Source organism: Pelecanus crispus, chromosome 1 (assembly GCF_030463565.1).
Source record: "Pelecanus crispus isolate bPelCri1 chromosome 1, bPelCri1.pri, whole genome shotgun sequence".
NCBI lineage: Eukaryota > Metazoa > Chordata > Aves > Pelecaniformes > Pelecanidae > Pelecanus > Pelecanus crispus.
The window spans coordinates 159,245,149-159,271,014 of NC_134643.1; the positions used below are offsets into that span (position 1 = coordinate 159,245,149).

At 39.2% G+C, this 25,866-nt stretch overlaps 1 protein-coding gene across 1 annotated transcript in view; it reads right to left on the reverse strand.

Moving 5' to 3' along the window:
- The window catches only part of MCF2L (MCF.2 cell line derived transforming sequence like), a 168,088-nt gene extending 144,810 nt beyond the window's left edge, over window positions 1–23,278 (reverse strand). The window contains 1 exon segment of the mRNA XM_075711408.1: window positions 23,101–23,278. Coding sequence (XP_075567523.1) covers window positions 23,101–23,278 — 178 coding nt within the window.
- Between the last annotated feature and the right edge of the window lie 2,588 nt (window positions 23,279–25,866).

Sequence of the window (25,866 nt, forward strand, 5' to 3'; positions counted from 1 at the left end):
GTCATATATATTTTCATTTCTATGTTAATAGAAATGAAAAAATTAAGTCTTCAGTCAAGCTTTTGCATAACAAAGTATTACTATAGAAATACAGCACCTATACCGACTTGATATGGAAAAAGTATTTAGTTTTTCTGACTGCTATTTATGATTGCATGTTTGCAAAGGAACAAGCAAGCTGCAGCAAGACCATGATTACCAGGTCAGGCTCTGGCCATTCAGGTGGTGAACCAGGAGCAAAGGAACTAGAAGAGGCGTGCAAGTCCATGGGTACATATGGATAGCTGAGGCTTGTTTTGGAACAAAGGCTGTGGGACAGAACACTGCATCCAAAGACAGCCCAGGGACAAACTCCAGATATCAGGAAGTTAATGGGACTTGTTGACTGCAGCAAGTTGGAGGCCTAAGACATTTTAGTGCATGCAGAACAGCAAAATTCACTTGTAAGATTACACTATTTCCCAGTGCAGCAAGAAGTGCAGGAGACATATTCACTCATAAGCATCTACTGCAACAGAAGATGCTAGGTGAATCTCAGCTTCCCTTGAGTGTCCTGCCTCAATTCAATAACAATTCCACATTTTCCTTGGAGAATCAGCAAACTGCTTAAGCCTCCCAATATATCACAAGGTCCATTTTTCCACGGTGTTTTCTCAGTGAAATAAAAAATGAAAAGCAAGACATAGATGCGATGAATTTTATCACATCAGCCAGTCAACTTTCAGGATCACATGCATATAATATCTATTTATACTTGTACAAAATGAGTGGAGAACTCTAATATGGTAGTTAACCCCAGTTATACCAATATCACCACTTTATATATACTTTCTATACCTTCAAACAAATTCAAAACATGCAAGGCATAAGCAGAGCATCAAAGCAAAAGGTTTCAGTTACCTGGACTAAGAGTTAGTTTACCTAAAACTGTTCTTTCTTTTAATCATTTACTTGTTTACTCACATACATTCAGGGAGATCAGGCAGCCTTGTCTGGAGTGATACAGTAACAAGCTTAGGCATAGTTTCTCTACTGAAGGAAACAGAGATACAGTATTTTCAATATACTTAACCACAGAATGAGGGACTAGGATCCCTGCTGGTTTGAAACTGGAATCAAACCAAATCACCCATGGCTTCTGAATATCTTTGAATCAGAGTAAAGAAACAGACCTTAAACTAATTAAAATCAGCTCTTAACAAGAGGAGCCAGCTGAGCCTCCTTGCAACAAAAATCAAACCATACCTTACCACAAGCTACCTAGGGAATCAAAACGGTCCTGGAAAAAACAGCGTCAGTACAGCTCAGGAACTAACTACTGCAATTTTCACTCTCTTGAAGTTTGTGCCTGATGCCCCACACTTCTGCAGGTCATCATGACGATCATAATAGGGAGTTAAACATGCCATTTCAGCCCCACACATCTCATGCTAAATCAAAATTTGAGTGTGAAAGGATTGATGTCCAGTACTAGCACTGAGAGTCTGTAAACACAGTAGGAAATGTTTTCATTTTTTCATGTAGAATGTGATTATTTTTAATATGTATATTTTGGTTTTACTGAAAAATTCAACCTGCTTCTGGGATTCTGATTTTTAACTTCTGCTAATGTATCACCACTAGCAAAAATTCTTCAGTAGTCCCAGGCAAGGCCCTGCTGCAGCAGAGGAATTCATACTGAAGTATACAACTGTGTAGAAATACTTTCACAAAGAAATTTGAGGAACACATGTCCTTTTAGTTCTGTCTTAGATGTTTAAAATGTAGTGAAAACACTTTTGTCAAATGGCCTGTACTCCTATTTCTTTCAGGGGAAACTGCAAAGATAAGAAGCAAGGAGCAAATATATTGCAGAATTTTATCAGTCAACCTCCAGGGCTACATGGATGTAATATTTGACCTGATTTCTGCAGGTTTGTACTGATTTTCTTCTAAAATTCTACCAGGTTTAAAAGCCACAACCACTTTATTTTTTTCTTTCAGTACTCTACTTCACTGTGTTTTTGGCTGTGATCTCCAGCAAACCCTGTTCAAACACAGCAACATACACCCCTGTTATTTTCAAAGAGCTCCAGCCAAAAAAACATTAACTAGTTTTTCAAGAAATTATAGCTATTTTGAAACTGTTCCACAAGTAACATACAGCTGTCCTCTCATGTGAGGAGCCAAAGCAATAACCTTAAGTCATTAGCATATAATCATGTAATGAGTATTGCCTGAGCAAAAGATATGTGCAACAATATACCTAAAGATTTCTCTGCTCACTTTACTTTGATCTCCACAATATCATTCATCAATGAGTTCCAAAATTTAATGATGTGCTGTGTGAAAAACTGCTTTTGTTTAAACTACCTTCCTGAAATTTTTCTGGGTGCCCCAGATTGCCTTTTGTGAAGCAGTGGAAAAAAAAACAGGAAACAAACACTCTCTATTCACTTCCCCAAGCCATTCATGACTATACAGACCTCCACTGTAGGTGATATTATGTCCCCTCCAATTGCCTTTTTTCCAGACAGAAAATTTCCTACACTAATTAGTTCCTACTTGTACAAAAGCAACCCCATACCTCTGACCGCCTTCACCATGCCTCCGCATACCCTAATTCTACTCTAACAAAGCAAACAAAACTGGACATGGTACTCCAGAAGTAGGCACAGCAGAGCTTACACAGTGACATAAGGATTTTGTTGTTCTCAGTTTCCCTCTCAGCGGTTTGTAATGCTCTGTTTGCCTTTTGGACCAACACTGAGTGCCGACTGAGCTGCTGCTGTTTTCAGGGAACTACCCACAATCGGTCAAGATCTCTTACCAAGGGTAACAGCTAGCTTAGGGAATAGTGTTGTGTTTTCTCATATGCATCACTCTGTACAAACAATTAATTTCACCTACTCTACTGCTCAGTTACTTAGCATCACCAATTTATCCTCCAACTGTTTGCATTCAGCATTGAATTTGACTGTTTTGATTAATCTCACGTATTTGCAAATTCTGTCTTTCCACACGTCCTTTCCATTTCCAGCTCATTTGGGATTATGTTGAATAGCTGAAGCTCCTGCAGAAATCCCTGCTTTACTCCACCAGTAACCCCCCATCCACCCACGCACAGAAAACTGACCACCTAAAGCAACTGTTTCTTATATTTTTAATCAATTATTAATCCACAAGAGGGCTTCCATTTTAACCCCCAGAAGCTTAGTTTCTGTAAGAGCCTGAGAGCATGGCAGTGGAAGAAATACTATTTATAGGATATAAAGTAGGACTACAAGAAATTAAAACACATACAGGTTTCCCTGCCATGTTGCATGGGCCCTACCACATTGCTTGCTGCAAAGGGAACGGGCAGAGCATATGGATGGTTATGCCTATGCAGCTGAATCCTCTGCCAAACATCCCATACTGCTGCTCTCCAGCGATACGACATGGTCAACATCAGGCAGGCAACTCAGCCACGCTCTTTTCTGGACGGCTGCAACATTACATGCTACAGAACTCTATAGACTGTGTAAGCAATGAAACTACAGGCATCCACGTCACCACTGCTGTCCTAAGACACTGCAGACGTAGCCAGAAAGACTTACCTAAGCTGGGCTCCTGCAGAGCGGGAAGAGACCCATTGAATGAGGTTTTCATAGTCTAGGTCCTCACAGGTCCTACAAAAAACTTCCACATACATCCACTGCACAAGAGAAATACTGATCCCCAGCCTTAAATAAAATGGGAAAAAAAGGGGAGACAGGACAGTTGATATGAAAGATCCGAACAGAAAATGCATTTTTAACATTTCAACCTCTTCTTGGCACCAATTCTTCCTTCATGAAGCAAAGGGATTTTTCCCTTTTATTTTTCTGAATGACTGAGTTCTCTTGGTAATCAGCCCAGTTAGGCTTTATTATGTAAAGCATCTGGGATTTGAAACTGGGATTCATAAGCAGAGATGGCAGTATTCTGTTTCTGGCAACACCTCACTCTTTCACAAGGAGAAAATTGTTCCTAGATTCACAATCTCAAGAAATACAGAGAACTTCGCATTGTACAAGTCATTACCCTGCAAATACATGCAGGAAGGAAAAAAAAAAAAAGTAAAAGTCTTTTCTTCTTAAAAACTTGACATTCAAACACCCGTACAAAGCCAGAGTATGAGCAAGGTTCATATAGGAATACACACTAAAGAAGCCTTCAGATGTGCAGCAGCATTTAATAGAGGAATTCTACCGAAATTATGCCTTGTTTTACTCATCTATTAACTTACCAAATCTCTATCAAGTCCTCTGTGTCAGATCAACCTCCATAATATTTTCCTTTGAGAAAGTAAGTGCCATACAGGAAAAAAAGGCCTAGTGGCTGCTCTCCACCCTCCCTCATCTGGGATGTGTGTTAGCCACACAGGGACCAGCCTGACATGGTACCCGGACCAAGTACTCAGCAGTAGGGGAAAAGCTTCACCCTCTTTCTACATAGGTGCTCCCCTTCCTTTCCATTATTGCCCAGACCCATGGCTGAGAACTAGTAGAAGATGGATGAAATGCAACATACTCATTTCTATTTGGTGGCCTCATCCCCAATTCGGCCCAATCTTGCTACAGTGCAGCTCCCAGTACTTTCAGTCTTCTTCCTTAAACATCTTTCTTTCCCCTTTACCAACTGCAATCTAGCCTCTCCTTAAAAAAAAAAAAAAAAAACCAACCAAAATAATCAAGATCAGTTCTTGAAGTTTAGCTTAGCCACTAACTCTTCCATAATTCATTTCTTTCATACCCTGTATCTCAGTTTTACACTAGAGCAGCATTCCTCATACTCCCGTGAAGTTTTGTATTTAGGCTCTTCAGCCTGAATGAACTTAAACTGATTGACCAGATCAAGGGTTTCAATACTCCCTAGCATAACAGGCAGGGTCTTCTTTTTCCCCAGCCTCCCCTTGTTTGTAGGAAGCAAATAAATGAAATGTCATTTGAATCTCTTCGACTGATCTTCTGTGTTTCTAAGGAGCGCCAAGTTTCCCATTAACTGCTTCATTCAGTTTTCTTCATCCTCCTCTTTTGCCACATGGGATTAAGTAATCACTGCAGAGCCAACAGCCTTGAAAGACTTTATTTAGTGTAACACCTCCAACTGCCCCTGCTCAGCTGAGGGCTGGTCCAGGCCTTTATTCCTCTCCAGTCTGGAGAGCTAAACTACCCAGATGTGCCAGCAGCTGCAATCCTCTAAAAGCAGGCATGGCAATGAATGAATGTTGCCTTTTCACCAGCGCAATGCCAACTAAGACCCTACCTCTCTAAGTTTACTGAGATGTCTTTATAGATGAAGGAAGCGCTTTCTGTAGGAGTTAGGAAGACCGAAGACAGGAAGCATGCAAGTGAGCGAGGAAAGAACTTGCCACAAACAGAAATAATATGGAAAGAAATGAAATATCACTGTTATTTTCTTCCTTGGGCTGCTTCCACAAGTATGTGTAATTAAAGGAAAGGCCACACAAGGGAAACTGTACTCCAACCCCTAAAAACCATGAAACCACAGTACTTTAAACATAGAAAAAAGTGGAAATCGGGGAGCTCATGTTTTAGAAGAGCAGATATTGAAAGGTACCATGATACTTAAATAGGTGGTAGAGTCTGGATGCAGAGATGTCATAGTCATGTTCTCCACCACAGTTAGTTATTTTGTATTTAAATGAAGAAATGAAATTGATCCAAAGAACACATCTTTTGTTTTCTCTTGTCATGGTGGTTTTCTTTTAAAAGGAAATGCAAGGTGAAGATTCGTAAAATTAATTACTCCCCCACAAAAAAGTCGGTCCAATATTTTTTTAAATCTGAGGTCTTCTAAAAAGTATTAGACTTTAAATCAATCCCTTTTTGTGTGTGTTCAGATCTGGAGTATTAAGAAAAAGTCCAAATTTTATTACATGTCCCACTTCATAAAAATCACTATTTCAAAAGAACTGGCCGTACACATAAAAGTTTAGCAGGTCTACCATTCAAGAGTCAGGGCTGATTTAAAATATTCTCAGGAAATTACTCTGTAACAAAATGTGATATTTAACTGTCACTTACAATTGTTAATTTCACATACAATCAGCAATCTAAAAAGTATTCAGAATAAAAAAGTAGGGTATTTCCAGGACCATTCAGTTTGATTGCAGAGAATAAAACTGAAGTGCTTACCCCTGAGGAACAGGCTGACAAGTTTTATCACAGATAAAGGACAGAGTAGAAGGATGTCAACTTTAATTTGGAACGTTTTTTTAATGGAACGTATCTTAGAATTTGACTGCCCTTCTCCACTTTTACATCTTTCAAAATGTAGCATTCACTGGAGCTTTAGGGTGACGGAAGGCTTTTCCCTTTTCAGAAAAGAATAGTGCGATACTCAGGGAACGCACTGAGGACATGGGAAAATGCAGTTTGTGATTAGTCTGGGTGAGTTGCCTACCTCTGGCAGACATGCCCCCACAAGGCTACTTACTATTCTGCCCCGGGTGCTGGCCTCCCTACTGGACTGCACCCCAAGCACTGTTAAAGGACTTGGCTTTGTCTTGATGCAGAACAGGAAAATTTAGAGATGTCTCAAAAAAAATCCAGGAATAGGAATATCACTTCCAACAACCACAAGGGTATTTAGCCTGTAGCCAAAGAGGCCAAACCCCGAACAAGATCCCAGTCTTGCTGCAGAACACTTCCCTCACCACGGGTCCTTCAATGGTGCCTTTGTGTCTTTAACAACAGAGCTTGAAAACTTCTCTGCGTACGTTTCCTTAATAAACTGATTCCCCCATCTATTTTATTGCATACAATCCCCAGTAAATAAAATAGCATTATTTTCTTAGTCTGGTTATTTACGTTGACAGATGCTTCATACATGAGAGAAAGACCAGGTCAGATCTCATCAAAAGTGGGAGGAGATTCCAGGTGGGGGGGGGGGGGGGGGGGGGGGGGGGGGGGGGAGAAGCCTCTGAAAAACAGGCTTTCACAGACAATTACAACTTTTTCATTTCTTGACAAGCAAAAAAAAAAAAATCACTATGTTCATTTCACAATGATTTGTGGGGTTTTTTTTAAATTAGAATATGAAATAGTGAACATTTATCAGTTCCCATCATTTTTTCCATTTAATATTCTTCACAGAAGACACTACTTCCCAAACAAGCCAAATCAAATTGATCTCTCCTGGGAGCTGGTCTGCACAATGCCTCACTAGGTGAGGGAAAACGATGGCTCTTCAGTTTATAGTTTCTCTGCCTTCATGATGGTAAAGCTGTCAGAAAGGAAAATGTCATCTAGGCTTCTTTACATTGTAAGCCACATCCAAACCACCATTTCATACCTTCTTGAAACAGAAAGACTGAATTTTTGCTTTAATGGGCTTCTGAAAGTGTTGCTGTTAGTTTTCTTGATGGACCATGGTCCTGAATAGTTACTGCTTTTGAAAGAAAAATGTTAAGTGTGCATGTATACATTTCCTTGTTATTTTGATTACATACTGCTGTTGCTTTTTCTTATTTTCCCTCCTTCACTCTTACAGCTATTTCCACTCCATAACAAGGATTCTTTTGTCAGTGACAAGCTTAATGCAATGGTGTTTATTTTCACTTTCTTTGCCTTTAAAATGCAGTAAGAGTGCTTTTCGACAAACCATCTATTACACATAAGAAGTTGCATGGACTTCAGTTTCAAATAATTTTTTAAGCTTTATAACATCTGGATACTTTAAAAAACATATTTTGAGTTGAGTTGATCACAACCACAACCAAGAGCTGGCTCCATAAATCCACAAAGATTAACACTCATCGCCAGAGCACAGTATACCATTTCTTCTTCCAACTCATGAGATGTGTGTTTCTAACCCTATCCAACGCTGTCAGGTCAGTTGCAGTTATTGGTAACTAATAACCTCCAGGATGCACCAACCAGTGCATCAAAATATTTTCAACACTGGAATTCTCAAGAGTTGCTTTGTAATCATGCTGCTCTTGCACTGTATTCTGTTGCTCATTTAGACATGTCATGTTTTACAAGACATAAACAAAGTTCAAAATGAGACTTCCACAAAATTTCAGGTTCTGTACTCTTGCTATTTCTCAAGTTCTTCAAGTTTCTTTCTGCAAAGTTTTGCTCTTGGAGTTCTTCTCTTCACAAGACCAGTTTCAACAGGCTGAAAATGACTCACTCATTCAGCTGCCAGCTCCCCCCCAGAGACTCAGCAGAATGTCAGTGCCATCCTGCCCCACACTTCTGCCACTTACCCATCTGTGTTTACTCGTCAGATGTAGCTACCACATCAAGATTGAACAGAGCTCCCTCAAAAGCTCAGTAGTTGAATGCCTACTGAAACCCAGTTGTACAACTTGGATGTGCTGATTCAAAGGGCATATCTACAATGATGGTTTTGGTTTGGCTCCCATCAGATGTTATTTATGACAACATTAAAAAAAAATTATGACAATAAAAAATTCAGAAGCACACAAACATTTCCAAGAAAGTAAAGGAAAAATACATGAATGCATCAGACAGAAAACACAGCATCTCACACTATTTCATTGTACACGGTCATATATTTGTTATAGCATACAATGCTTCTGCATGATTACTGTCAGGGTGTTGGGCCTGGAAATCAGTTCAAGGAAAGAGAGAATTATGGTACCATATGCCCCTTTCCAAGACAGCAGATTTACAATGAGCATTCTCCGATCATGTTCCTGTATACTTCATGGCAATGCCTGAATCTCTGAGGAGAACATTTTGATCCTCTTCACCACTCCCACATACATAGCCAAGAGGAAGAGCATTTTCAGAGACAAATACTGTCAATGCATCAGCAGAGCACAGATGAGCAGCAGGGAGAACAGGGAGGCTAGAATTATGAAATATAATTTAAAAGCTGTGATTCCAAAGGGCAGGATATAGAGGAGGCTTGAGGATGCCCAATACCATGCACTGGAAGGCCTGACTTGAAACTTTAGCTATACCACACTAACACACATGAAAGGAAAAGTCTCTTTGGTCCCTGGAGACTGATCTGCATTAGCATCCCCCTAAGAGCCATTTACTTTCTTCAAGATCTTGACCAACCCTTCAGGGAAACAAACAGGCATTAAGGAAATAATCGCCTTTGCATCTGTGGTTATTAGTACAGTTGAATCTACCATTGCTAGGATCACCTGCTACAAAAGCAAAAATCACTAAGTAACTTTCACTGGAAGGCTCTACTTGGTAAAACAAACTAAATGCATAAAAATAAACAACCTAGCAAATAATGTTTGGAGTTATGTTATCAAATACAGAAGTCAGATATTCTGTAACTATCCAAAAGCTTTCCATAACACATTTACCTGTAAAAACCTGCTACTCCATCTTTCTAAACATCAGAGTTATCTTCACTGTCACATGTATGTGCAAATGGGATGTCTCGTAGAGTAATTAGCAGTGGTGTGGCAAAGGGTTGCAGGCAAACAGCTCTCAAAAAGTAGACGTAGTTATGCTATTAGATAGCTTAACTTTAATTTTATTGCTTTCATGGGATCAGGCAGCATGCTGTTCAAGGACCTGCACTGTTTGCTTTACAATAGAATAAATATTTTTTAATTAATTTTCTAGGTTTTTAAATGTGTAGAGGCAACAAGGAGGAGTAGGATAGGATTCAGAAGATAGATCATGAATAACAGCTGACATACAAGTAATTCTTTCACTCTACTTACATCCCTTTCCTTTCTCTCCCCCTGACATTTGCAAAAGAGTATTTAAAACTGAAGGCTAGTTTCTCATGGAAAAAACAGTATCTGCTTGCTCTCCCCACCTCCCCAATCCCCAAATAGGCTCAGTTTGTATACACAGAGCACATGGACCATTCTGATGTAATAATATTAGTAACTTTGACCATCCAAAGCAAATAGTAATAGAAGAGAGTCCATGACAACTTCACTTCAAGTCCTTTCTGGAGAGAGAACTCTTTAAAAAGATATACCTCCAGCAATGACAGGCAACATTACCCATAGGGAGAATACAGTAAGGTCTCAGATTTAAACGTTGTTTAATGCTCATGAATAAAATCCCAAATGCAAAGGGCCTAGTGACTAAACTTATATATAATTTCATGTGAACAGCTGTCTCCTTTTAGAGAGGAAAAAGAGTTTATGAAACATTTTAAAGCTTATTTTAGCAAGCAATCTCACCATGGAATCACTGCCAGATGTCTCTACAATATTTGACAAGCTACAGCCAATGTTTTGTCAACATGTGTCAAAAGTGTTTTTCTACACCGCATAGTCTTCTCAGTACTATATGTTATTTTTCCAATATATATGGGAAACCATTTTACTAACAGAAAGACAGTCACAAATGTGTCTTCTACCTCATGTACTTGTGACCCGGGTACACACATGAAGCTATGTTAAACATACCTGCTGAAAAACAATTGAATTCTTATGCAACACTTGCTTAACAGAACTTCTCCTTCTTAAAGTACAATAATGCAAGTAAGTTTTCAATTAATTCTTCCTGATATAATTACACAACCACGCTGTTGCACAGATTTGTTTTTAGCTTGAACAGTTGAAGCTAATCACAAGCATCACTAAAATCTTCTAACACAATATATGAAATCATGCTCCTCTCACAGACAGAACAAAAATACTAATCTCTGAGAACACATACATGTATCCCGTATTGAATTAATTAAACACACTACAAATAAAATCAATGTCCTGCCAAAATCCTATTATGAGGCAAATGTACCAGCAATTCCTTTCAGCAGCTCTCTGATCTTCAACTCCAAAAAACAGCTAAGACTGCACACAATAGCACTGAGCTTTAAAAGGCAAGACTTTAAAAATAAGTGTTCAGAAAACTAGGTGCTGTCTGTATGTAAATATATATATATACACACACTGTCCATGTTTAGGCTTGTAAATACCAACCTTTCTTGTTGTTCTGTCCAAAATCCAAAGCATGTCGCACATCTCCTTTGATCAGGTGTTCTATGTGAGAACAGCATAAATGACACAGCATTTGAGAAACAAATGTAGCAAAAAGGTCCAAGTGTGCATGTCAAACTCTTCTCAAATGCAGTAAAATTGACAGGCTCAGTGCAGTGCATTTAGCTTTTGCAGTGAATCTGTTTCCAAGGAAACCAATAGCTGCAGATGTTTTCCATATAACAGGGAAAGAAAATTCAGCAGTGTGATTACTTGTTTACTCAGTGTTTTATTCACACATTTTTCTGATCAATAGCAAACTATTCCTCAAACACTGTTGGAAGACCAGACTGCATTTAAAAAATAAAATAAAAAAGAGCCTTCTCTACACATAATCTTACTGAAAATGTGTTGCTAAAGGAAGCATGCCACCTTTAAATGTTTTCCTCTTTCTCCTCTCTCAGTCTCCTCTCCCAAAGTGACCTGCCTACCCTGCTTTGTCTCCTTCAATAAAAGCATGCAAACCCCACCCTGTATCACAAGTTTTCATCCTAAAAGGTGCTCCAACAAGTTGGAGACACTATAGGAATTGTCTTTTCTTACCATATGCATAGCTTTGCAAAATTGTATCATGCTATAGAGATATCACTATGACTGACATGATTTATGCTTCTTAGGGTGAGAGTACAAAATACAAATATTTAGTAAAACCATAATGGAGATGCAGGGTAGAAAATCCACCTTCCCTACAGGTCTTCCACAGGACATTAAACCTGTAACTCAAAGTTACACACACAATGCTTACTTCTCATTTATACTGCAGATTCCTAAGCTGATATATAAAAATGAAAACACTATGGGCACTGCATTTAAAAAAGAAAAAAAAATTAGACCTCTCTTCTCTGGATAAGATACCAGAATATTTACCGCACCTTCTGAGCTCTGAAAGCTTTTTTCCCCTTGTCCTCTTTCGGTGCTATTGATTCAACAGCAACATCTACTGGGCATGGAACGGCAAGATTCAATTTCTTAAAAGAGATTAAAGGCCCAGGCACAGTAGCAGAAAATACTTACAGCATCTATTTCTGGATACTTTTGCATCCCAGTCACTGCAAAAACAGAACTGAAAGGAACAAAGCTTTTAAATATGCATTTGCTTTCTACTGACCCTTCCAAAAGGAAAACAAACCCAACAAAAAGATGGATAAAAGAATAGTGATGACTTCTGGTTGCCATTTGGAAACAACATATTTATACTACGTCTCCTAAGAATATTAGATACACTGGGCTAACAATAGCAGTTGACAGGAACTCTGCCAGTAAAAGTATTCAAACAATCTTCAAGTTCATGCAATGAAGAGGTTTATTATACACTTTTTTGCTCTTTAAATCTATTTTCCCTCTTTGTTAAACAAATACACAGATTTAAAAAAAAACACAAAAGCAACCAAACAGCAGTGACTAATAACCAGCCAGATCAGACTAAGCAGGTGGTCTTCAAAACTTCACAGGGAACAAGATGATCACATGTGGACCTATTAAATGCTAAGAACAAGAAAAGGACTTTGGCCTAATGGCACCCAACATTTACCTTCCATAATGGAATCTACCAGGGTCTAAATCCCGTAAAGGGCAACACAAGAAGAATTGAGGCCTTGTGAGAGGGACACAGGCTAATCCAAATTTCTGGCAGCCCCCATCTAAGCAAGCCAAAGACAATGACAGAGGGGTAGCTCAGCTTCATCCCTCTTTCTGCCCTTCTGCAGAGACTGGCATTTCATCTGCCTGCTGCAAAGCACACATCATGATCAGGGTTCACAATTAAAGCCCTTGCCTGGCTTTCGACAGCTATGTAATTCCTTCATTTAAAATGCAATCAGATGAGAACAGGTTCCCTACTCCAAGCACTGAGTACGCATCACATATCAAGTGATTATTTATTAGATGTATAAATGCTACTGGAAACAGAGAGCAAAACTCAAGACTCATTTTACAAGCTAGGGCCTCACTCAGTCAGCAGGGAACCAAGTTTCCCTTTCCTCTGGTCTAGTGAATCTTGACTCCTTCAAGAGTGTCGTCACCCAGGAAGAGCCCAGCAGCTGGTAATCTGGGCATCCACCCAGAAGCAAACCAAAGAGCGCTCTCTTTTTCTAGGCAAGTGCTCCAACCACTTCGCTATGACGTATGTCAGGAACCCCAATACCTCTGTATCCAGCCTCCACAAAGCTGACCATTCTATCTTTCGAGCAGCTCAGCAGGGTGTATACTGGGCACACATAGCAGCTCCAGAGCATGGCACATGCCAAACTGCAGACAGCCTTCTGAAGAAGGCAGCAACTCTGCGCAAAGTCAATGGGACCTATCAACCCCAGGTAGCTCAATCCTCACCAGAAAAACTACTGAAGGAATTATGAAGTGAGTGAGGGACACCCTCTTGGACTTAAACATCTAAACGCTACTGAAGTCCCCCAAACATTGGTACTGTTCTCTCCTGCGCGCTGCTGGTGAGCCTCTTCCTTTGCAGTGCAGTGAACAAAAGCAAGGCCAGCAGCCCTGCTGGAGCCACACCAGTTAGTAAAACGGGAAAGCAGCCTTGCTGCTCCCTTTGGGACCAGTCCTGGCTGCACACATGTATGCCACTGTGATACCTTCTAGAATCTCATTTATAGCTTTTCTGCGTAAATGTGTTTTGCAACAGTCAAAACGGCAGGCACAGATGATTTCTGTGGAATGAAATATGTCAGGGTATGCAATACACCACATTGTACTATTGCTCAGAGCTAGAATTATACAATAGCATGCTACAGCACACAGATGGAACAGCAAATTTCTATGTATAGTATAGTTCTAGAACATATAGTATATATTCTAAAATGAGAGGTGTTTCTGAAAATAAGCGGTAATAGGGAGGGGGGAAAAAAAAAAGTAAAATAGCTTCCTTAACATGCGTAATGGGGCATTTTTGCTGTATTTTTTTCCCCCACTCCTCTGACTGCAAGCCCTGCCTATGTGGGAGAAGGAAATTCCAGAATTTCTCCTGGAAAAAACCTCTCCTCAGCACAGAGAGTGCTAGTGAAGAGGACTTCAGGCAGCATTAAGAGAACTGACTCTGCTTTAGGCCCACCAGCCTTGTTCCAATTGGATTTTTTTGCAAGTCCTGACAGCATTACAGAAGTCCCCAATACCTTTTCTGCACATACATAGCGTCATGCACACATCCACACACCTTACTGGAAACAGAAGCTGCTGGCAAGACTGCCTTGTTTTTCAAGGACCTGCTCCCCACCTCCCAGAAACCTCAGCAGAAGCGACACTGATGCGGTTTTCCGGGAACTTTCATCTTTTGGACAGGTCTCCTTGGCAGCAGTTCATCCCAGGCAGCTTATTTTCCACTGCTGCTTTCCCTAAAAGAAACCGAGTCAATCCATCATTTTCAGCATCGCTGTTTTGCCCCAAGATGATTCTTGGATGGAGGTCGCGTGTGCTGCTGGGCTACCACAGAGCCTTCCCTCCCTCCACACACTTAGTAATTAGCAAAAGTACATCTCCCCAGGTAAGCCTGTGCAAAACAGGTCACACAAATTTGACAGCAGTAAGCTTAAACTGACAGACACCAGATGCAATTTCAAATTTATTTCCCTCCTCCTCTCTACATAAAAAGTTGTTTAGTAATGGTCAATGGAACATAAATTACTCTGTTCAATAATTAGTTTAGATGACATTTTAAGACTACAAGCAATAATATAATTATGTGCAATAAATAATTTTAAAGAATCACAATTTTTCTAATGTACCTTATGATCAACAAATAGGCTTAAGCAGATCTGATAAGCCGAGCTGAGAGAATAAAACTGCTCACTAAGTAACTTAAGTTGCTTGTCCAAATTAAATAAACTTTCTTTAGCCTCTAGCGATTAAAACAAACACAATATCTTCAGCTGGAGGAAAAGGTTTTCCTTTGACAGCTGGCTGTTTAACCAATTCTAGTCAACTTTAAAATAGCACAGTTTTCAACAGGAAAGAAACCCAGCCATATCAGTATGCATCTAGTCTGCAGTTTGTACCTGTGAATAATGAACAAAAGGAGTTCCCAGGCAGCTGTCTATTTTCAGTGGTAGGAAGATTTCTATGCACCTTACTTGTGGACATAAATGCCTATTGTAGCTATAGTAAAATGCAAAAATAGACTTGGAAAAACAACCCTTAAATAATTTATTTCATTATTTTCCAGTATTTCTGTTATCAAAGCTCCCTCCTCCTATGTAGTGATGGTTTGACTTTCTAAACACTCAAAGAGGGTGCATTGATTAACCCCAGCAAATCTGTGCATTTGCATGAAACAGCCCTGAGTAATTCTTCAGCGCCAGAGGCAACAACTGAACCCAACATCTAATCTGGGTATTGGCTAGAACAGAGGCAAAGCAATTAATTTCCATGACAAGTGGTCCAGCTGGAAGCCAGTGAGTCAATCTAACCCACCATTTTTTACCCTACAGATGTGTAGGTGATGCTGAAATGACATTAAGGCAGCATGTGAAACCTTGTAGCTCAGATGGTTTCTATTGCACCTATGCAAGACCTAATGTCTACATTCACAATTTCTCCATCTTCATGGCCTTCAGAGCGCGTGCCAAATCCAGCAAGCAGTCTGCCGCTACAGAAGCGGATGAGGCAACAAGCAAGGAAGAACTCTAAACTTGCAAACTTGCCATGCCACTGCTCTCCATTGCACGGGGGCACAGCGGAGGCATGAGATGTCTAAAGTCATGACTACCTTGTCAGAAGAATAAGCCAGTTTCTATAATAGAGTCTGTATTTCCCTGTTTAGATATTATAATCAAGCAGATTTACAAAGATATCCACTGCCTACAGATGCAGAAAAATGGGATTTACTGAATGCCTAAACAGGTTAGACATGTAACCCCTCCTGAATTTCAATTACACTGCTGTTTAGGCACTTTCCAATTTCTTTGGAGCCACCTGAGGCACCAAAAGCACAAAGGTACTCATATCAGGGAGTAAATAGAATTGACAGAGCTTTCCTACTTTAGTTTCAGCAAATATCTAATGTTTCATCCTGCATGGAGAATATCTGAAAAGTGAAGCATGATTTAAATCAAAAGAGAAAGATTCATTACATTTAGAGGTATCACAAAAGCTATTAATTCTCATAATAAACTAAAAGTTATTGCTTTCTCTTCTGATTAAATGGCTATATATTTCCAATAGATTATAAACAAAAGGACATCCATAACTACATAGTAGTAAAATATATAATCCCAAGAAAGTTGTATTAACTTCTACTAGTTTAATGTTGCTAGAGAATAATTTCATACCTCCCTATGCAACATAAAAATGCCACTATTTGACGAAACTCCAAATTTCAGTTTACACACATCACATCACGAAAGCGTTCTGAACACCGTGCAGAACAAAGCAGGTATAGCTTCCCCCTAAGTTAATCTTAAGAAGTCCTTGCTTCTTTGTACAGACTATTGGTGTTTGCCTCTCCCTCGGCAAGGAGCTCTCCAAGCACAGAACAGGCAGTGAAACGAAGGCAGTCAGTCGGGCTGGCAGAGCTCCAGCTGTACCTCCCAGGTTCATGTGATCTCACAGCTAACAAGGAACCCCAGCCAAACTCTTTCTGAAAAGCAAAAGACTCTCTAGGAAATGGGAGAATGGAAAGGGAAAAATAACAAATGCTGTGGCTGGGCTGCTTATTACAACAGAAAAAAGTGAAAAAGTAGAAGGAAGCGCAACAATCCAGCAGATGTATTTCCAATACACTTAATATACCATTAAAAGTTGCGATGAATCAGTGTACGCCACTGCAGCACTCAGTACCTGGAACATCTCCCTAAAATCTTTCCTAATTGGGTTCAGGGAACTTTGGAGAAAAATTAAAAATGCTTTCATGCCTTCACTATAGCTGCAGATGGTACCATAAGTTCTTCAACTTTATCTTAGTGGCCTGGCCAAAAAGAAAAAGAAAAGAAAAGATGACTAGCAGGTAATAAAGGCTAAGAGTCATTTCAGGCAGCAGTTTCCTGAAAGTGTGTATTTTTTTTCTTTGTCTTTTTTTTTTGTCTTGTTTTTAAAGTCGCATTCTTCCTCTGTTACTGTATGAAATAGCCAGACAGGCAAGAAAGCAAAGAGCAGTTGAACTGAAAATTCATCAAGTGTAGCACCAAATTATAGACATATATATATATATGCACACATTCATACACACACTCTGAACTTTATTGCTGACATTACTGAAATACCTCTCCATAGCTCATTTTTAGCTGTAATGCCTTTTTACACTAGTGGAGCATTTCTGCTCTAACTACTTGAACTGAATGCTGCTAGCTGAACAAGAAGTTATTTTTATATATTCCATATTTGCTGTAATTCCCAGGAAAGAAGGAATTCGAGTAAGATGTTTAATATTAATTTCATTTAAGAGGCTGGTTAACCTGCATAGCTTAAAAGTCTTAAGACGAAAATCCTGACAAGACTCCTACTGATTTTAATCAAGCTGGGATTTCATTGCTCTATTACTTGAAGCAGCAGCACAATACAGATGAGGTTTACCATGCAAAGGTTCTCCTTTCTGCGTTGTTAGATAGATTCTTCCAATTAGCTTTAAACGTGTCTCGTTTTGAGGAGTTAAACTTGTAAGAATTTGCCAAATCCCTTCAGTAGAAATTAAATTTTAATAAAAAGCAGTTCTTTTAACTAACAAACACATAAAACATTGGCTCATAAACACCTGCTGAGACCAATAGCAGTCCTACAGCAGCCAGTAAAGGAGCAGGCCTGTAAAGACATTTATTTATAAAATTGAGTTCCACTGTAAGCAAATAGCCTTGAACACTGAGAAATGCTAAGTGTGCACATATCTGCTATATCTTACTTGGACATGCACTTCACATCAGTCACACTACCAGTACCAAACAGAAAGCTCAGCACAGATATACTTAAAAGCTCCCACAGTAAAATCCAGCCAGTCCTTTAGGGACAACCCACTGCCACCAAGCAGACAAAGAGAAGCACACAGCAAAACAAATACTTTTCTCTGCCAACAGTTACGGTGATCCCAGTTCTATATTCATGAAAAAGAAAATAAATTCCTAGTCCCCCGCCTTGAGCGTTATGACAGATACCACCAGGGACAGCAATAGCTCCCAGCTCTCTGCTGGACTGCGTATCACTAAGTGGCTTGTGCATTATAGCTTAGGGACTCCTGCCCTACTTGGCTTGTTTTTAAAGGCAAAAAAGGTCATGAGCTATTTAGCACCTGCACAGATAGGCTGAAAAGTCTGTAATGCCATCTTCATTCCACAGAAGACGTACAAATGTTAATCAGATGACAGCACGCTGTTGTCACTCCCATGAAAAAAGCAGTCTCATTGCAGCTGCACATGGAATTCTAACACAGAATAAATCTCCGACTGCCTCACAAATTTTGGTCTTAACTTGACTTTTTTTTTTTTTGATTATGCAACCAACATCATCAAAAATACTTGGTATGATGTTCATAGCCTCATTTTCTACATATACCTGCTAGCTGTATTAATCTAGTTTATAAATAATCCCTTGAAAAAAGCTTTTCATCACATTGTTACTTGAGGTATGGTGTAATGTACACAGCTTTGCAAATTAAAATTTAAATTCTAGTGAGATACTGAGCATGATAAAGCTTCTCGGAGAATATAAAGCAGCTCCAAGAATCAAGAAACTTTCCAAATATATTGCATAAATGGAGGACTTCTCCCCAAAAAGGCACTGGATTAATTCTGTCATTCTTTTAGCTACCAATGCAAGCAGCTTCTAAGAGATCATTTTAAGTTCCTTATTTTTTAGTTAAGATTTTTAAAAGGTTGTATTTGTAGACATCAAGGAATAGAATGGACTTGATCCAAACAGCACTAGCTATTTTTTTTCTGAAAAGCCATTTAATTTGAAACAGTGTAATTATTATAAACACCTACAATGCTTCCCTCATACATTACTACTGAAATCTTGTATTTATACAGTTGTGACTAGTGGAAGCAAGGGGCTAATGAGTGTAACTGAAGTTATACTCTGGGTTCAGAATACAACTGGAGTCACCAGGATGTACAAGCATTTAAGAGACAGCATGTTGTTGGTTTTTCCCCCGCTCTGATGCAAGTGATGAGCCATCAGTGGTCTCGATAATATAACCTGACCACACTGTTCCAGACAGTGACATTGTAGCAGGTATAGAATTCAGTCAAAGCTGTCAGCTTCAGTAATGCCATTGAACAGTGCCTAAAAGGTGTTTACGTATGGAAAACAATGCAATTTAACATTCTGAGATGATACCAAGCACATTTCTTTCCAAGAGCATGAGTGTAACAGATGAGCATTTCAAGTGCCTGTGAGTGCAACAGCCGATGGTGTGTTTTGCAGCACTGTTATGAGTGTTAGAATTGGCACATCGCAGAGTCATTCAGCTGTCTTTTCAACTGCCTTGTAATTTCTCATGCAAAAATCCTAACAATCATGTAAAATGGTAAAACAACACCTGTTTTATAATTTAAGATGCTTTAAAAAAATTTTTCTACTCATGAAGTATGTCTCCTCAGGTAAGTTTGGACCAGGGAGCCTCTAGACTTCAGTCATCAGTCACCTGTATCCTTGGATTCCTCAAAACCTGGGCAGAGTCATGATAGTCCCCTTACTTTTGTAAGAGCTTTAACTGTAGCACCTTTGTGTCCATTTGCTATAACATCAGCAATTACAGTTCCCAAGACACCACAGTAGCAAATCTTGATACCGCAAAAGGTTTCTGCTGTTTCCCTCTTGCTTTAGCATCATGGCAGGAAGCTAAAAACCCCGGCATGGAAAGATGATATTCCAAACAGATCTGAAGGAAAAAACAACCAAACAAAGAAAAAGTGACAACTGTTTGAAGGTGATCATCTCCAGAGCAGAAAAACCCCATTAAAAAAAAAAAAAGGGGGGGGTTTTGTTATGTAAACAGGCCTCCAAGCACAGCACTCCTGAAGTCCAACCCCAACCAGGTAGAACAACATAACAGGTACTGAGAAATTATAGAAATACGGGATTTTTTTTTTTTTAAAGACTCATGACTGTCTTCCACACCTCCACCCTTTCTCCATGATCTTTCCATTTTCCAGCCTCTTCTGAAGACAAGAGAGGGAAGGATACATTACACACACCATTTGAAATGAGGCAATAGCACACATAAGTTGGTTGGACGTTATCATGCTTCTATCTCAGTTGTGCTCTGCCTCAAGCTGAATTTCCCATGCTGCTTCATCTATTGCTTTCAAGCTAGGCTTTTAAGCCTTCCAAGAAGCAAAATGTTCTCAAGCAAAAGTGTGTAAACTCACAGACACAATGAAGACCTGATCTTAATTACAACTTCTAGGAAAACACTGCAGTAAAAATATTGCTATTAATATGGTATCAATAACATAGCAGATGAGTTCCTGGGGAGGGGGAGGGAACAGAGGCGTTAAAACTTCAGCAACATATGGTTTAGCTAAGACGACCAGCAAGATGCTCTCCATCCCACAGTACTATTAGTCTGCATGACAGACTAAGACCCCTCACATTTGCTTACAGAAGCCAAAAACAGAGAAGGGAAAAAGACTCCAGCAATATTGCTGGAGTTTATTTTCCACAGCAGCATTTCTCCTTCTGCCTTTTCCCACCAGAAGACTATAAGCTTATAGTCTATAGCTTCACATAACAAGGCACTATGGCTTTCTTTACCAACCACAAAAATACTTGCTTCTTTTCCTGAAATAAGTACTTGAACAAGTATTAGAACTAGAGCAAAACAACTGCTCATCCCACAACATACCCAACATACAAATTGCCCATTTTAAATATTCACCACATCATGCTGCTGTAGTTCTTTTCAGAACAGATTCTTTTTAGCAGTCCCTTGATAAAGTCAGAAAATATTAACATGCAGATTGCATCAATTAAGAGCAATAATTTGTTAAAAATCAAAGCCCCATAAAATGGCCACAAACACAACCACGCATTCAATCCCCAATACTAGCAACAGTATTAGTTATGACACAGAAAGAGCCTTCCTACTGAATTTCGTTTTAAAGTTTAATAACTTTACCAGAAAATTATCTGCAACTGAGTTTCTCATACCTAGCTCTGGGAAGGCTCCTTTGCCTGTCTACATGCTGTTCTCTTCTTCTAGTTGAAGGAAAACAAACACACCTTTTTTTTGAAAACTACATCCCACTTTTTCCAGGCATAAAGAGTATGATCAGGTGCTTTTCAGTTTTGATTAATGGCTTGCAATTCAGCTATCAAGCCAGGCATGGATGTAATAATGAAAAATCCGCTACATCTCAGGCCAGGAAACTTTGTTCAGAATTTCTTTCACTTTTTTTCACTTTCCATGACAGAAAGACAGCAGCCACAGCTAAAAGGTGAAATTAGCATAGTCAAGTATGCACAGGTTATTATAGGCAGTCCCATGCTTATGATGTATATACACTCAGTTCCTGGTCCACCTTCACTGCATTCGTTCTGATCTGTGCAGCTTACTAAACTTCCTTTGTAGATCAACCAGTCAACCGTTGATTCACTGTTACCTCAACAGAGAATACACATGTACCTTAGTCTGAACCTAAGAGTAGCAATTTTCCGTTTTAGATCCTCCAGATGACACAAGACAGAACTACCTTTCCTCTGACTTTATACTCCAGGCCTGCCTTCCCAGGAGTTGTTTGTATCTTCTTCCATCACAGAAGCAACCTACTAAAACCAAGAACTTCTTGAAATCTCTTAGGCTAGCTCAAAGCACCGAGATGGAATCACGTACACCTACCTCTCCTCCCACAGTGGTTTGTTTCACTCAAGATTTCATTAAGAACAGGCCAGAGGCTGCACAAGCTCTTTAAGTAGTCTGTTGGACAATCCCCACAATTAGGTCTAAATCATCTCTGAAGAAATCAAGTTTGCATTTTCTCGTTCTTATTTTATTAGATATGGACAACAAGAAAAATAAAACAAGCAGATGTCCACCTTCCTCTATAATTTACAAAGATCTCCACTAGAAAGTCAGAATGTGTGTGCTTTCCCTTCTGTTTTCTCTTGTAGTCTAGATATACCCTCCTTATTTCCACAAAAGTCGTATTTTGTAAACCTCTGACCAATCCTGACATCCTTCTCTGGAATTTCTGCAGGGTTTTTTGGTATCTTTCCTTGTTGCCCTCAAAAGAAATCTCATATTCTGGCTGAGACCTCACTAGTACACAAATAAAATGATTACTCTAATAACTATTTCCTGTTAAACCACAGCAGAATATGAATCATTCTGTAGTAGCACCAACATCATTAACTCATTCAGGCTGAAAGAATGAGCTTTTTTTCCTTTATTACAAAGGAGTCATATCCTGCCTTGTAATTGTATATTAAATGCAAAACTGCATTTTAGTGAATTTCATCTTTCTGGTTTTGGATCATCTTTCCAGCTTAGAGAGGTTTGCATGAATATGTGTAGATATTTTTTAATTACCTAGGAGGCTTTTTAAAAATTTATTTAACAAAATGAAATTAAGATGTGTAAATAAAGACCAATTACTATCAGATGCAACTGCTAATCAAATTATAGAATTATAGTCCCTCTGCATCAGTACCAAGGCAAAAGTCACGTAGTTCATACATGAATGCAACAGCCTCCTGAATGGGTAAATATAAGATCAGATGGTACAGGAAAATAATGTATTCTTAATCCCTGTAATTACAAAATAGCACTCACTACAGTTTTCTGCTTAGGCACCACAGCAACAAAAGCAATGTGGTAAGGTGCAGAGGTATTTTGTACTTGCTTCTCAGTAGTTTCTCTAAAGTACAATTTTAAAACTGTAGGAAGGTAGGTCAGGTTTCTCTGGGATGACTATTTTTTGCTAATCAATTAAATTTATGGAATTATTTTAATTTCTTACAACAAGCACCAGTCCTCCCGAGTAAAGGTCTTCACTCTTCATTGGCTGCTGCTAAACATTTATTTGTGGTGACATCACCCTCCTCCAAGTGAATACTCAGCTATTCCTTTATTTGGGCTCCCTGCCCTACTCTCATTGCTAGTGATGATACACACAAAATTCTTGAAGCCATCAGTCCTCTTCTTAACACAGTTTGGAAGCCAGCTGGACAATTTTCAAAATATGCTATGTTCTTCTCACCTGTTGTGCTTTCTGGTACCTCCTGCTTATCTCGCACAAGCTGCATGATATCCGACACCACAACCTGATGGTTTGTATCGTCTTCTTTCTCTTCATTAGACTGGCTGGCTGTTGCAAAACAGTTGCAGCTTCCAGTTTCTTTGCATGGGATCAACCTCCAGTACCAGTAGTCAGACATGAAAATGCTCTAAGTTGATTTCTGAAATTTAAAAACAAACAGAAAATCATTTTCTGCAGGAAGAAAAAAACCTAGCTACTTGAAAGAAAAGGCTCAAATAATGTTAAGATTGACAGTTACATACAGATTATCGTATCTTCAATTTTATTTAAAGAAAAAATATGCAGTTTATAATAGCTATTTATGGTATCATATGCAGTTCATAAAAGTTATCCACAGTATTGTACCCAAAGTAAAAACTTCAGGAGTCCCCTGTAGTTTCTCAAAGTGCTTAAATCGTAGGTCAGGGAGCTAATCACAAAACCCCCCAAACAATATCAAGGCATCAAATTACATATGATCTTAATAATAACTGCATGAAGGCAAAAAATATCAATATCACTCTATTTTCAGCAGAACAAGTCAATATTTATCTTAAAAGTACCCTCTGAAACCCACTTTAACCCAGTGAAAGAACACCCCAGAACGCAGACTTTCAAAAAGTGAAACAATATAATAATAATATATTATGATTCCCATGATATGGGGGGCTGAAATTACCATTTGAAATTTTCATAAACAGATTAACTGAAGGAAACCTTGACACTGGAAACGCGGCAGGAAGAAAAGATGCTTTGGTTTCTGATGCAGCACCCAGGTCCTTCGGGGCTGCCCTCTTCCTGAGCAGAAGAAAGGGGCAATGGGGGGGCAATCTTAGCCTAGATAGAGCTAATTACCAGGCTTATTTGTGCTTACAGGTAAGACAGCGAGCATGTTCTTAAACACCTCTAGGTTTCTCAATTTACATAAACAAATGCCAGAGAACTACAGTGGTTTTACTATTTTACATAAACAAAAATCACCCCCTTCTTGGAATTACAACTAAATCACCATTAACTGTAAAAGATGTCTTCTAAACAAGGAAGCAGCTTGAGCTTTCCAAGTACTTGCAGTTGCTTAGCACTATTTGGGAATTCTGCAAAGTGCTAGCAAGGTGTCATTTCTTCAGGAAATTACACCACATCCAGAGACAGGTTTGTTCCCACTCTCCTCCAGAGGGCATGTGGGCAACAAAAAAAATTGTCCAAACCTCCAAGCACAAGGGACCTGAATAAGCTTTTCCAAGTCTGTCTGGAAAACGCCAAGGCCAAGCAGGGGAGATGTACGTCCAGGTAAATTTAGTGCTTTTTGGATAAGGAAGAGATGCATGATCTCCATTTATCCTACAAGCATCACATTCAAGTGTTTCTACCATATCTCTGTTTCTAGCTGCTGATTAGCTTCAGTGAAAACACCACTCCAGACCATGCACATTAACAGCAATACATGTAGAGATTCTCTACATTACATTTAAAGGTGACAGTTTTATAGACCTGAAAAAAGTAAATGCCATGAAGAAAAGCTTGTTTGATATAAAAGGGTCATCTGTTTAAAAACAAACAGCCAAAAAAACCCAAAAAACCAAACCTGCTCACTTTATTTAGTACCAGATCTCCCAGGAATCACCTATGAAGGATTAAGTACTCGCTCTGTCTTACATTATTTCTTCAACAGAAAAGAAGATTTCCAGATAAAATATTCTTCTTCAAATCTTACTGCAAGGTGCATCTTCTTACCAGTTTCAAGACAGTAATTTTGTTTTATTTTAGCCAAAGTACTGCCAGTTTCCTCAATTCTCCCTTTGCCTGTTCCCAGGCTTTTCAGGCTTTGCAACATTTGTCAGAGGACGCGTAATGGAGTTAAAAGCAAATTGCTCAACTCTTTCTACAGCTGCCAACCCAAAGGGTTCAGTGCACACATCCTCCTTGTCACACAGGTAGTGGCAGACAGTTACAGCTGTACTACACAAACACATGCTGCTTGTAAATAATGTACGTAGTACATAGTACGAACTTCTAAGCTGCATCTGCCTCTGCAACCGCCTGACATGCCACGTGCAACGATGGGCCACAAGCGTGCACACACAGGTACCCAAGCAGCATGTGCACAGAGGTCTTAATGAAAGAAGCATTTCATAGCACTTCAATAGTTTTTTTGGCGGTGGGTTTTTTTTTTAGTTCCGTGGGAGATGCGGGATTTCTTTCTACTATCCTTACACTTAAGACATTAAAAAAAATAGATTTTTCTTCTTAAAGCCAGTTAGTAAAGTTTATTTTCCTGTCCAGAACTTCTTCTTTTTACCCCAAGAACTGGGGCAGAGACGGGGAATTCTCCTCTGAAGGAGACAAAAATCCCAGAAACTTCCAGTAGTTTTTCCCCTGCTCCTGTGCAAGCTGAACTGAAAAGCAGCTGCATCTATGCTTCAGTAGTCAGCAAATTACTCTAGGAATAAAATTTTGATTTATTGCCTTTCCTTAAGGAATGGAAACTCCTGAAGATCACCAGAAATAATTATATCCAAACATGCAGTTACAGACACACATTTATGACCTTAATCCTACTTTAATTAATTTTCTGACCCACTCATCATCTTAATTTTGATTTTAAGAGCAGTAATGTGAACTTAGTTTTTAAGCCAACAGCTCAGGGACTCAAAGGGCAAAGAAGTTGGGGAAAAAAATATGGGAGGACTGAGACATAATCACTGCATATGTTTTTCGTACTTTCAT